At 38.8% G+C, this 12,263-nt stretch overlaps 1 protein-coding gene across 1 annotated transcript in view; it reads right to left on the bottom strand.

Annotated features, from left to right (window-relative positions):
- ITSN2 (intersectin 2) overlaps positions 1-12,263 on the bottom strand; it is a 95,331-nt gene that overhangs the window by 66,010 nt on the left and 17,058 nt on the right. The window contains exons 4-12 of the mRNA XM_058184619.1: positions 11,057-11,120; positions 8,893-9,056; positions 8,112-8,294; positions 7,457-7,553; positions 7,091-7,233; positions 5,310-5,373; positions 3,850-3,987; positions 3,676-3,755; positions 2,969-3,231 (exon numbers count right to left, since the gene is read on the bottom strand). Of these exons, the coding sequence (XP_058040602.1) occupies positions 2,969-3,231; positions 3,676-3,755; positions 3,850-3,987; positions 5,310-5,373; positions 7,091-7,233; positions 7,457-7,553; positions 8,112-8,294; positions 8,893-9,056; positions 11,057-11,120 (1,196 nt within the window). The remainder of the gene's footprint in view (positions 1-2,968; positions 3,232-3,675; positions 3,756-3,849; positions 3,988-5,309; positions 5,374-7,090; positions 7,234-7,456; positions 7,554-8,111; positions 8,295-8,892; positions 9,057-11,056; positions 11,121-12,263) is intronic.

The raw sequence follows: 12,263 nt of genomic DNA on the forward strand, positions 1-12,263 counted from the left end.
AGAACCTTGCGGGGAAAAGTTTAGATAAAAATAGTGCATATTTAAAAAAAACTAGTATGTAACATATAAATATTCTTTTACATTCTACATATAATTTTCAGAAAAGCTTTCATATATATCTTTTGCAGCAAAATCAATGCAATGTTCTTTGACCTTATGAAGAATAATGGAGGCATGATAATGGAATACTATCCATTTTAAAAAAATTTAAAATGAAGGTATTTGTTATTCGTAAGTTGCAACTTTTGTATTTATTCCAATCAATGCTCAGGTTCACAAAATGCACCCTAAGAAATTTAGACTATTATTTACTTTAATGATCACTTATTTGTATGAAAACTACCTGCTTATATTAGAATTCAAAATAAAAGCTAAAATATAAAATAATCCCAGTTTCTTAGCTGTTAATATGGAAATATTTTCTAAAAGAGTACACTTAAAGAGCCCCAAACTCTCACAGGAATCGTTTTATTTATAGTCATGGCCGAAATTGTTGGCACCCCAGAAATTTTTCCAGAAGTATTTCTCACAGAAAAGTATTGCAGTAACACATGTTTTGCTATACACATGTTTATTCCCTTTGTGTGTATTGGAACAAAACAAAAAAGGGGAAGGAAAAAAGCAAATTGGACATAATGTCACACAAAACTCCAAAAATGGGCTGGACAAAATTATTGGCACCCTTATTTGGTTGCACGGCCTTCGGAAAAAATAACTGAAATCAATCGCTTCCTATAACCATCAATAAGCTTCTTACACCTCTCACCCGGAATTTTGGATCACTCTTCCTTTGCAAACAGCTCCAGGTCTCTCTTATTGGAAGGGTGCCTTTTCCCAACAGCAATTTTAAGATCTCTCCACAGGTGTTCAATGGGATTTAGATCTGGACTCATTGCTGTCCACTTCAGAACTCTCCAGCGCTTTGTTGCCATCCATTTCTGGGTGCTTTTTGACATATGTTTGGGGTCATTGTCCTGCTGGAAGACCCAAGATCTCGGACGCAAACCCAGCTTTCTGACACTGGGTTCTACAGTGCGACCCAAAATCCTTTGGTGATTCTCAGATTTCATGTTGCCTTGCACACAGTCAAGGCACCCAGTGCCAGAGGCAGCAAAACAACCCCAAAACATCATTGAACCTCCACCATATTTCACTGTAGGTACTGTGTTCTTTTCTTTGTAGGCCTCATTCCGTTTTCGGTAAACAGTAGAATGATGTGCTTTACCAAAAAGCTCTATCTTGGTCCCATCTGTCCACAAGGCGTTTTCCCAGAAGGATTTTGGCTTACTCAAGTACATTTTGGCAAACTGTAGTCTTGCTTTTTTATGTCTCTGTGTCAGCAGTGGGGTCCTCCTGGGTCTCCTGCCATAGCATTTCATTTCATTTAAATGTCGACAGATAGTTCACGCTGACACGAATGCTCCCTGAGCCTACAGGACAGCTTGAATTTCTTTGGAATTTGTTTGGGGCTGCTTATCCACCATCCGGACTATTCTGCGTTGCAACCTTTCATCATTTTTCTCTTCTGTCCATGCCCAGGGAGATTAGCTACAGTGCCATGGGTTGCAAACTTCTTGATAATGTTGCGCACTGTGGACAAAGGCAAATCTAGATCTCTGGAGATGGACTTGTAACCTTGAGATTGTTGATATTTTTCCACAATTTTGGTTCTCAAGTCCTCAGATAGTTCTCTTCTGCTCTTTCTGTTGTCCATGCTTAGTGTGGCACACACAGACACACAATGCAAAGACTAAGTGAACTTCTCTCCTTTTTATCTGCTTTCAGGTGTGATCTTTATATTGCCTACACCTGTTACTTGCTCCAGGTGAGTTTAAAGGAGCATCACATGCTTGAAACAATCTTATTTATCCACAATTTTGAAAGGGTGCCAATAATTTTGTCCAGCCCATTTTTGGAGTTTTGTGTGACATTATGTCCAATTTGCTTTTTTTCCTCCCTTTTTTTGTTAATATTTTAATTTGTATACCGCCCTTCTCCCGAAGGACCCAGGGCGGTTTACAGCCAACAATAAAATACAAAAAACAACACATACAATGCTAAAAACAAACATTAAAAAACTTATTCAATTGGCCCCATTTAAAATACAATATCAACCCTATAAGATTAATAAAAATTTAAAACCCATAAAATCAATTAAAAATTTTTTAAAAATTCAAGCCAGTCAGGTAAGACGAAATAAATAAGTTTCAAGTTCGCGGCAAAAGGTCCGGAGGTCAGGTAATTGTCAAAGTCCAGAGGGAAGTTCGTTTCACAGGGTAGGAGCCCCCACAGAGAAGGCCCTTCCCTTGGGGGCCGCCAGTTGACATTGCTTGGCTGACGGCACCCTAAGGAGTCCCTCTCTGTGAGAACGCACCGGTCACTGGGAGATAGAAGATGGCAGTAGACGGTCCCGTAAATATCCCGGTCCTAAGCCATGGAGCGCTTTGAAGGTAGTCACCAATACCTTGAAGCGCACCCAGAAGACAACAGGCAGCCAGTGCAGTCTGCGCAGGATGGGTGTTACATGGGAGCTCCGAACTGCTCCCTCAATCACCCGCGCAGCCGCATTCTGGACTAACTGGAGTCTCCGGGTGCTCTTCAAGGGGAGCCCCATGTAGAGAGCATTGCAGTAGTCCAAGCGAGAGGTAACGAGAGCATGAGTGACCGTGCATAGGGCATCCCAGTCCAGGAAGGGGCGCAACTGGCAGATCAGGTGAACCTGATAAAAAGCTCTCCTGGAGACGGTCATCAAATGATCTTCAAAGGACAACCGCCCATCCAGGAGAACGCCCAAGTTGCGCATAAACAGCTGTATAGCAAAACATGTGTTACTGCAATACTTTTCTGTGAGAAATACTTGATTTTCTGGAAAAATTTCTGGGGTGCCAACAATTTCGGCCATGACTGTAACTGATAAACCGAAACAAATTTTCCAAAGGTTAAATCCTAAAACAATTAGAAAAACCACCTCTCGTCTTTCAATCTCTTTTTTCCGTTCTTCCTCCCTTTGTTTCTCCATCTCTTGTTGTTTTTCCAAGCGCCTTTCTAGCTCAAGTTGTTTCTTCTGCTCCAGTTCCTTCCTCTCCCTTTCTCTTCGCTCCTTTTCTTCTCTTTCCTTCTGTGCTTTACGTTCCATCTCTCTTTGCTGCTGCTCAAGGAGCACTTGGCGCCGTTTCTCCAGCTCCAGGTTGCCTCTTTCATAGTTTGCCTTCCTCTTATCCTCAAAGGTAACTAGATTAAAGAACAGTGAATGGCATTGAACTATAAACACTGATCAGGTCATATTTTTCTCAATTATTTTGGATTATGGTAGAAACCATGCAATAAGCAAAGGAAGACAAATGGAGATGCATTTAATTTATTTGGAGGCTTTTCAAATCTCAAGGTCTCTATGTACCCTGCAGCTGCTTCAAATGTTCTGCCCAGGTTCAACTGTCCTTACTGCTATTTCTCATCTGTTTTATTATTGAAATGTATGGCTCTAATCAGAATGTACCTGGGCCGCACAATGCAATAATGACATATTTAGGGCTGTAATTCAGAAAGCAGCTTCTAAAGTAAGGTCAACCAGATACATCTCAAATAAGAGATATAATTAACATAATTAAACTGCTAACATTTTTTTTCAAAAATATTACCCCCTATTGCAATGCAGAAAGAGAGGATCCCAATTACCTGGAAGTTTCTGGGGAGGTTCCTCTTCTTGTTCATAAGCTGGCAGAGCACAGTTAATATTTTCCAAATGCTTTCCATTTCTAGTAGAAAAAGAGAACACAGTCGTTTTTTAAAATTTCAGTTCACTTGGCATTTTTCTGTAATTTTAATTACATGTCACCTGGTGTTAAGCACCTCAAAGAAGGGGGCACAAACTCAGGAGGCAGACTTAGTGGGAGTGGGTGCCCAGCTTTGGCCATATCAGTTAAATGCATAGCCAAGATGAACTCCTCTGCTTTCAGCTGTCCATCACCATCAATGTCAGACAGAGACCTAGGAAAGACAGATCTGTGTTAAAAGAACCAAGAGAACTGGGGAGAGCTATTTTGTTCTTTGCATACAATGTCTCCAGGGTATCCATGATGAAGCAGGGACCACTGTTAATGTGTAAGCCGCTAAGACTCACCTTGCAGGGGAGATGAGAAGAATAGAAATTTAATAAATAAATAAATAAATAAATAACAAAATGTTGCTGAAATCCAGACAGGCTGGCGTTGCTGTGAGTTGACATTCATTATCATCCACAAGACATTGGCTTCCCTGTTCTCTATGATTCATTTATTGGCACATACAGTATCAATTTGAGGACTCCAGATATAGTTCAGCTAGGTTATGTGGTTGTGCGCTATTGATTTTTTAACAGCAAAAAGTCAACATTTGCTTAATTTTCTTATTAGTATGATAATAACCATTGTCTTCAACCTACTTTGAGATATCTCTCTATAGAAGCCCTACAAACCTGAGCTCCAAGATAACTTTCACAGCAACTCCTCTAGTGAAACACAGCTTGTTCTCCATGCTCATCCCAACAGATTCTCTAAACATGGGAGGTGAAAAGAATGGAAGTCTGGAAATCCCCCTGGGAATCAACTTGTATTTCTTGTGGCATGATTTGGTAAGGCTGCTAAAGTGTAATGCTTTTATTATGATTATGTAATGTGGTTTTGTAATTATAATTGAAAATATTACCGTATATTTAATGGCTTATCTCCACTATCATGAAAAATGAATTGTTGTAGATTAATCAGCACACAAACTAAATGAATAAATGAACAATCCAGGGGGGAAAATCAATATTCTTTTGCAATCTAGGAATAATAATACAATATTAAATGCATAATGATCTAGTCTGCACATAATGCTGAATACAAGCTACTACATGTATCATGCAAAGAAATAAAAAAGAAACATGCAGCAACAAAAAAGTAAACAGATTAGCAACCACATCCATAAGCAGGCATCCATCTAAGGCCGTTTCCATAAACACAAAAGCAAAGAACACAGAATACAATAATGTTGTACCAGTACAAAACAATTCCATTCTACAACTTACAAGTTATTTGAAACACCAGCTACTACTAAGAAATGCAGGAAAAGCATATTAGGAGTTGGTCAAGCAATCCCTGATTATTCCATCTGGAAAACTAAATCTGAGCTATTCAATAAACTTTCGTTAAAACAATGCTTGTTTTAGCATTATTTGTGGTTGTTGTGAAAGTAGGTAGTTACAGCCATAGTACTTTTCAAGAATTTGAAATAAAAATGTCAATCTATTGAAAAAAAAATTACAAACATGTATTTCTGAACAAACTTACCAGATAGTGGCTAACTGTGTCTGAGATAGGTTTGATTGTAGAAGAGCATTTCTTGCCTGAAATCCTTAATAAATCAAATGTAACCATTTACTACACACATTAACATGTAAAACCAGTTAACGCTATGAACTAATTATCTATATTTTAAAACATTATAGAACTTATTTCATTTAAAATTTCATCCCAAAAAACAATCTTACAAAAAATCATTCCAAACGTATCAGTACCGGTAGCTCTCAATTTATGAGCAGAATTAGGACCAAAATTTCTGCTGTAAGTTCTTGCAGTCATAAAGTGAATTGGACAGAGTTTTTATGATAATTTTTATGGCAGTCAAGTGAATCACACTGTTAAGTGAATCATGCAATTTGTTAAGCTAATCTAGTTTTTCCAATGGGTATGTTTTGCTAGAAATCAGCAAAAAAAGTCCCAAATCATGGGACCGCAGGATGCTGCAAATAATCGTAAATGTGAGCTGCCTGCCAAGAGCCCAGACTGCAATCACATAATTACACTACTTAAGAATGCAGGAGAACTGTGGCCCATAAACCTTAGGAGATATTGTATATGCACTGCTTTTCCTAATTGTAAATTTTAATGTGTATAAGGCAAAAAATAATACACCCAACTGGTATTATCATAATAATTTGTCAAAATTAAATTATATTAAATTTAGTTTTTGTCCCGACACAACTCTCAGGGGACGTCTCCGGCAAAAAGTCATGTATGGTAAATGGCCTGAAAAATATTGTCATTTATTAATAGCAATAGTATTTAAGACTTATCTACCACTTCGTAGTGCTTTACATCCCTCTCTAAACAGTTTAGAGTCAGCATATTGCCCCCAATAATCTGGCTCCTCATTTTAGTGACCTTGAAAGGACGGAAGGCTGAGTCAACTTTGAACTGGTGAGAATCAAACTGCTGGCAGTCAGCAGAATTAGCTGGCAATATTGCATTCTAAACACTGTGCAATCACAACTTTCGGTTCGTCATTTCTAATTTATACACTTATGAAAAACCACAGCATGTTTGCATGCACTTGATAATGGAGTATCACCCCAGCTAGGTGTGAGAACTAAGATTCAATTTGTGTACAGCTCTTTAGTCCATAGTCCAAAGCTGAGCAGGATGGAATCAGATGAATATTGGGAAACTCCCAGGAAATCCAGGGCTTGTGGGAAATCGAAAAAATATTCCTGAAAGGATTTCAAACCATATCCATTCTATGACCAACTATAGAGATACATCCATGAAGTCTCCAAATATTGCCCTTGACTTGAAGGAGATTCTACTTCATTTATTTCACAATATATAAAACACTACTTTTCAAAGTAGTTCCCTTTGAAATGCTATCCATTTTAATTTGTATTGCAAAAATACAGAAAAATCATTTTGTTAATTAAAACTAGGACAATATGATGTGATGTGTAGGTGCTTTTAAAACCAGAAAAATAATTACTGAAAAAGAGTATTAATTTTAAAATAAATCTTGTGTATTTTTATTGCTGAGAGCCAGGCTGGTCTAGTGGTTAAGGCCCCATCTAGAAACTGGGAGACTGTGAGTTCTAGTCCCACCTTAGCCATGAAAGCCAGCTGGATAAGCTTGAGCTTGTCACTCTCTTTCAGACCAGTCCACTTCACAGGGTTGTTGTTGTGCGGAAGACAGGAGGAAGAAGGTGTGTCGGATATGCTTGCTGCCTTGAATTATTTGTAAAAATAATAGAGGGAGATGTAAACAAATATAAACAAATAAATCTATCTTTAAATCCAGCACTAACCTGAAAGGTATCCAGTCATCCCTTTATCAAGGTAGTTAAATTTTTGTCTGTATTTTAATCTTGAAGCCTGAGGAACTGCCCAATCTGAAGATCCTGTCTTTGGTGAATTGCCAGTTAATGAGGTAGTAGAAGAAGAATTTGAACTGTAATATAATCAAGAGTTGATTTTAAAAAAAACTGTGATATTTAAAATTAACAATCTTCTTGTATTTTTCTGCAGATTGCTATTTTTTCCCAACCAATCTTCCCAAATACTGAGATTACACTTCAGGTGTAAAGATAATAAAAAGAAATGATCTTGTTGGGGAAAAAAAGAAATTAAGTCTATCAATTGAGACTTAATATTTCAGGTTTGAAGGTCCATACCTACTAGATCCTAAATCTATCAAGGACTGAGTTTTCTGGATGTTGGAACCACCAAATCCTCCTATCATGGGAGTGTATGAACTAGAATGAGGCAAAGCTGAAACAAGAGAAATGTTGAAATTGGTTAATAATTAGTCGAGTCCTAGAAAGAAACATCATCACCTCTACTTGAAAAAAAGACTTATCCTTGTTCCTGAACCTTTACTGCCAGTACTGAGAAAGACAAAGGATGTGTCCAACCTTGGTAACTTTAAGACATGCCTGGCTATAGAATTCTGGGAGTTGAAATACACAAGTTTCAAAGTTGCCAAGATTGGACATCCCGACATATAAAAACAGTTGAAGGTATGCTTAAGTGCATTTCTTTTAGGTACATAGATCTGATTTTATGAAAACTTTTGGATTAGCTCTGAGAACCTCTCTGATTCCAATGCCTATTAGCCAAAACCTGAGCGAGGAACCTGGAAGGGGGTGGGGTTCCTTAAGCAAAATAATCGGTCTTTTGAGGGGACAGGAGTTAGACTGGGAAATAAAATACTTAATGTAATTTAAGCATCTGCAAAGCCTCCCGGGTCAAAGCAACATGCTCGGAGAACAAACCACAACCAACATCAGGCTGTCAAAACTGGAAACTTTCTGGCATGAGGATACTCACTGGAAGAGTAGGACATAGCTAATGGCTGAAGAAGGCTGGATGTTCCATTTGGCAATGATGGAGGAGTGGCAGAAGGCAACAGTGGGGTTGAAATCACCATGGGAGAAATGGAAGGTACAGATGTCAGATTGGACATGGGAGCCAAAGGTGCTACTGTAGACAGATTTGGCATACTGCCCATACCTGGAGAAATTCAAGTGTCAATATAAATACACCAGTCCAAGACTATGGAATCCACCCCTCTCCCTGAGATTGGTGGCTGGCCCCATTTGCATGTTTTTCCCCTTTATGAAAATTATTTTTAAGAAACTGGCAGAGATATCAAAGGGCTAAACTAAACATTTCTTACTTTGATGGGATTTTTATAAACATGCCTTTAATATTAAATTGTCTTAATAAATTACTATCCTTTTATATATTTGTATTCCACTAATGTGGACATTCGTATCTAGCACCAGAACAGATATTGTAAAAACTAGTTTTAGTTAGGCAGTTTACACTTGCACAAAGCATTATTTCATTTGTTCCATCAAATGGCCAGAGTTTACCCCTTCCAGCTGGGAAAATTACCATAAGTCCAAACACTGGAAAGCAGCATAATGAAAATAATATAATTAAGTGCTTGTTTTTACTGTACCCAATGGCTATCAAAATAATCTTTAACTATATTTTCTTCATATAGTTTTAACAAATGTGATGCTTATACAAATTTACAGAGAAACCTCCATCATTATCACCCATAACAGAGAAGGGGCCAATCTCTAGATGTTTATGTGATTACCAAAACGAGCAGAAATCAAAGGAGAAAATGCTGGAGTCTGTTTCATGATTGGAGGAAGCACCATAGGCAAGGACTGGCCTTGCAGTTTTAGTTTGATGAGTTTCATAGCTATGGAGAACTCCAGCTGATCCATTTTCCCATCTTTATTCAGGTCACTAAGAGCCCTTTAAAACAAACAAAATGCATACAAACTGAGTGTATGTACATATGTTCAATTGTTAGTGACAGTGGATATTACTGGGTCAATTACTCACATCTAACACAGCATGAAGTTTTTTCCACTATTTCTAGCAATATCTGTTGCTGATCCCTTATCTCCAAACAAGTCTCACAAGCCTGGTTTTTTAGCAACCCTATTATGTAAATCAGCCAATGGGCAAGGGTGAGAATTCAGCACACTGAAAATCATAAATCCAAGGGCTGTATTTGGCCATAGTCACCAAATGCTATAACTATTAGGAAAAGGATACAAAAGTACATCCACATTCCTGACATCAAAACTCTCTTTACAAAGTATGCTTAGTAGAAAACTTAACAATCTAATAAACTCTTTGTCAATTAGTAACCATTCAAATGTGCTCTTTGTTAATAAACATAAAAGAAGAAAATGTAAAAGAAAATCCTTCTTAAAGGATGAATTTTCAGAAATGATACTAATGATCCATTTTAAGAGTTCTGCCTTAATAGGACTGCTTTACAGTAGAAATTTAAATTTAGTTGTAAATACGCCATTTTAAAGATAATGCCAATCCATTGAGTATATTGCATGGGTCAGAAGGGGGGCTGAGAAAATATCTATAGATCCTTCACATCCTGGACATAAACTGCTTCAACTCCTCTCCTCAGGATGCTGCTGCAAGGCATTGCATGGCAAAACAACTAGACACAGAGATAGTTTTTCCTTTGTGCCATCACTCAGCTGAAGACCTAAGTCCCACAGTACCGTCTTATGTCTTAGGACCGTGTTGGCAAATCTATGGCACACGTGCCAGCCATATCAGTAGGCACACGAGCTCAGCTTCTTCAGGCCTTCTGGGCCCACCAGAAGTAGGGTAACAGGCTGTTTCCTGCCTCCAGAGGGCCCGGGTGGTGGTGGGGAAGGCCTGTTTTTCTCTCTCATCTGGCTCCAGAGCCTCTCTAGGAGTCTCTGGAAGCTGGGGATATCAAAAAACATCAATTCCTGTCCAACCAGAAGTTGGTAAACGGGCTGTTTCTGGCCTCCGGAGGGCCTCCAAGAAGTGGGGGGAAGGCAGTTTTCATCCTCCCAAGACTCATAGAGAGGCTCTGGAGTCAGGTGAAAAAAACGGGCCTACCGGACCATTGCATGCCAGGAATGAGGAGGGAGTTGTGCGCGCATATGTGGGGCGCACAGAATTATGGGTGTGGGCACACGGGCACCCGACCCCCCCCTTCCTGGCACGTGATGGCAAAAAGGTTAGCCATCACTGTCTTAGGCTATTTACCCATATAATATGGCTTTAGTATTATTATTATCCTTCTCATCTTTTCTACTACACAGCAGCATACCTTTGCAGTGGCACTGGGGCCTTTTGGCAAATGCCATGATTTTGGTTTCTGATAGTTGAGCCCTAACTGGTCTTCCTTTCAATACTGTGCTAATGCTCTCAGTTTCTTTTAAGAGTAGTAGATATTCTTGAGAGTATTGCTGCATTGTCTGCATAGAATAAAATAGATGTGTCTCTAACATGTATGGGAAGTGAAAGTTTGTGTTGAGGAAATGGCTCACCATGGAATTGATATAAAAGTTGAGTAGAAAAAGGGCCAATATTCAGCCTTGTTTTATGCCTTCCGGTTAACAGTGGCAACAGGGAGTGCCAGGACTGCCATTGCTAGGCAATGCAGTCATGTGATGTTGTGGTTAACAACTGCATTGCTCAGCAGTTTAGTAAAGCAAGAGGCTGTGTAGTTTTTATGAGGAAAGGGGGTCAGTTTTGGAGAGAGCATCAACAGTTTTGAAGTAGAAATTTCCATATACAGAAACAATAAGGATCTATTTTAAAAAATCATACAACTACAAGTTCCTGATCATAACATTATTCAATGAGAGTAAGGAGGCTCATCTCATGCAATCATTGGAACAGCATCTTTCTACAGTAGCCCTGGAATCTCTTAATATAATGAATTCACATAGTGAGATGCTCACCATATTTCAGCCAAAACAGGACTTGACAAACCTGACTGTAAAAAAAACATTCGTGCTTGATCACCTGTATGAAGAAAAGAAAGGGGGCAAAAAAGGATATAATAATGCATTTCCACACTCTCAGTTGGCAATTTTGTTCTAAAAGACCCACATTTTTAAAAGAATTCTGTCAAGATTCTAATACACTTAGTTATGGGATAGGTTATAAAATCTGCCTGCCTGAACAATTACAGTGTTATTACTCAAAAGGCAATTCATAATTTTAATTTTCTTATCAGACTGAGTGTGTGTGTGTGTGTGTGTGTGTGTGTGTGTGTGTGAGAGAGAGAGAGAGAGAGAGAGAGGGAGGGAGGGAGGGAGGGAGGGAGGGAGGCAGAGAGAGGGGGGTGGAAGATAGAGAGAGAAAGAGAGGGAGAGAGAAGGCAAAAGACTAATGAGAAGCATACTGGACTGGGTAGGAGCTCCGAGCCTTTGAACAAAATAACCTTGAGGCTTGAGCCTTTCAGAAAAGATGCCAGTTTAGTTTGGAGAATCATAAGTCAACCATAGGGAGAGCATGGATAAGGGATCAAGAGGATGAGATGACTGCTATTCAATGGCCATTTCTCTTCAGCATTTGTAGGTGTCTGTTCCCTTATATAGAAAAAATAAATGTTCCCTGCTTGCTATCTCACTCAGAGACAGAATCTGAATAAATTAGAAGGATCATATATACTTTCTTCCATTCCAGGAAAGTGTGTGGATGCTCTGATACTTGACTCCACTTCCTAACTTTCTTCTCTTCTCTCTTTGAAAAATGATAGAAGAACTGAACTAACAGCAGAAAATGAAAATTCGAAATACCAAAGCCATATGGGGCAAATCTCCCATAAACCAGAAGCAGCTTAAGTTAAAGCTGCTTTGAGCCAGGTTTGGCTATTGGTGTCATTATAGATATGTCCTTGAAGTTTTCTTTGAAACACTATGGAAGTGAATTTCCACTGCTTCCTTCTCAGAAATGTCCCCCCCACTAATTTTCTAGCCCATCTACAGCCCTGGGTTTCCCTAGTTTCTCTAGTCTTCCCATCCAAGTGCTAATTAAATACATCTGTAGCTTTTCTGAAATCAGGCAAGATTGGGGAGGTGGGACTATCTACTCTGATGCCTCCTAGAAGCAGATCTATTATCTTCTTATGTAAAATTAGGACAGCTAAGAGTACTTCTAATT

Source organism: Ahaetulla prasina, chromosome 1, assembly GCF_028640845.1.
Source record: "Ahaetulla prasina isolate Xishuangbanna chromosome 1, ASM2864084v1, whole genome shotgun sequence".
NCBI lineage: Eukaryota > Metazoa > Chordata > Lepidosauria > Squamata > Colubridae > Ahaetulla > Ahaetulla prasina.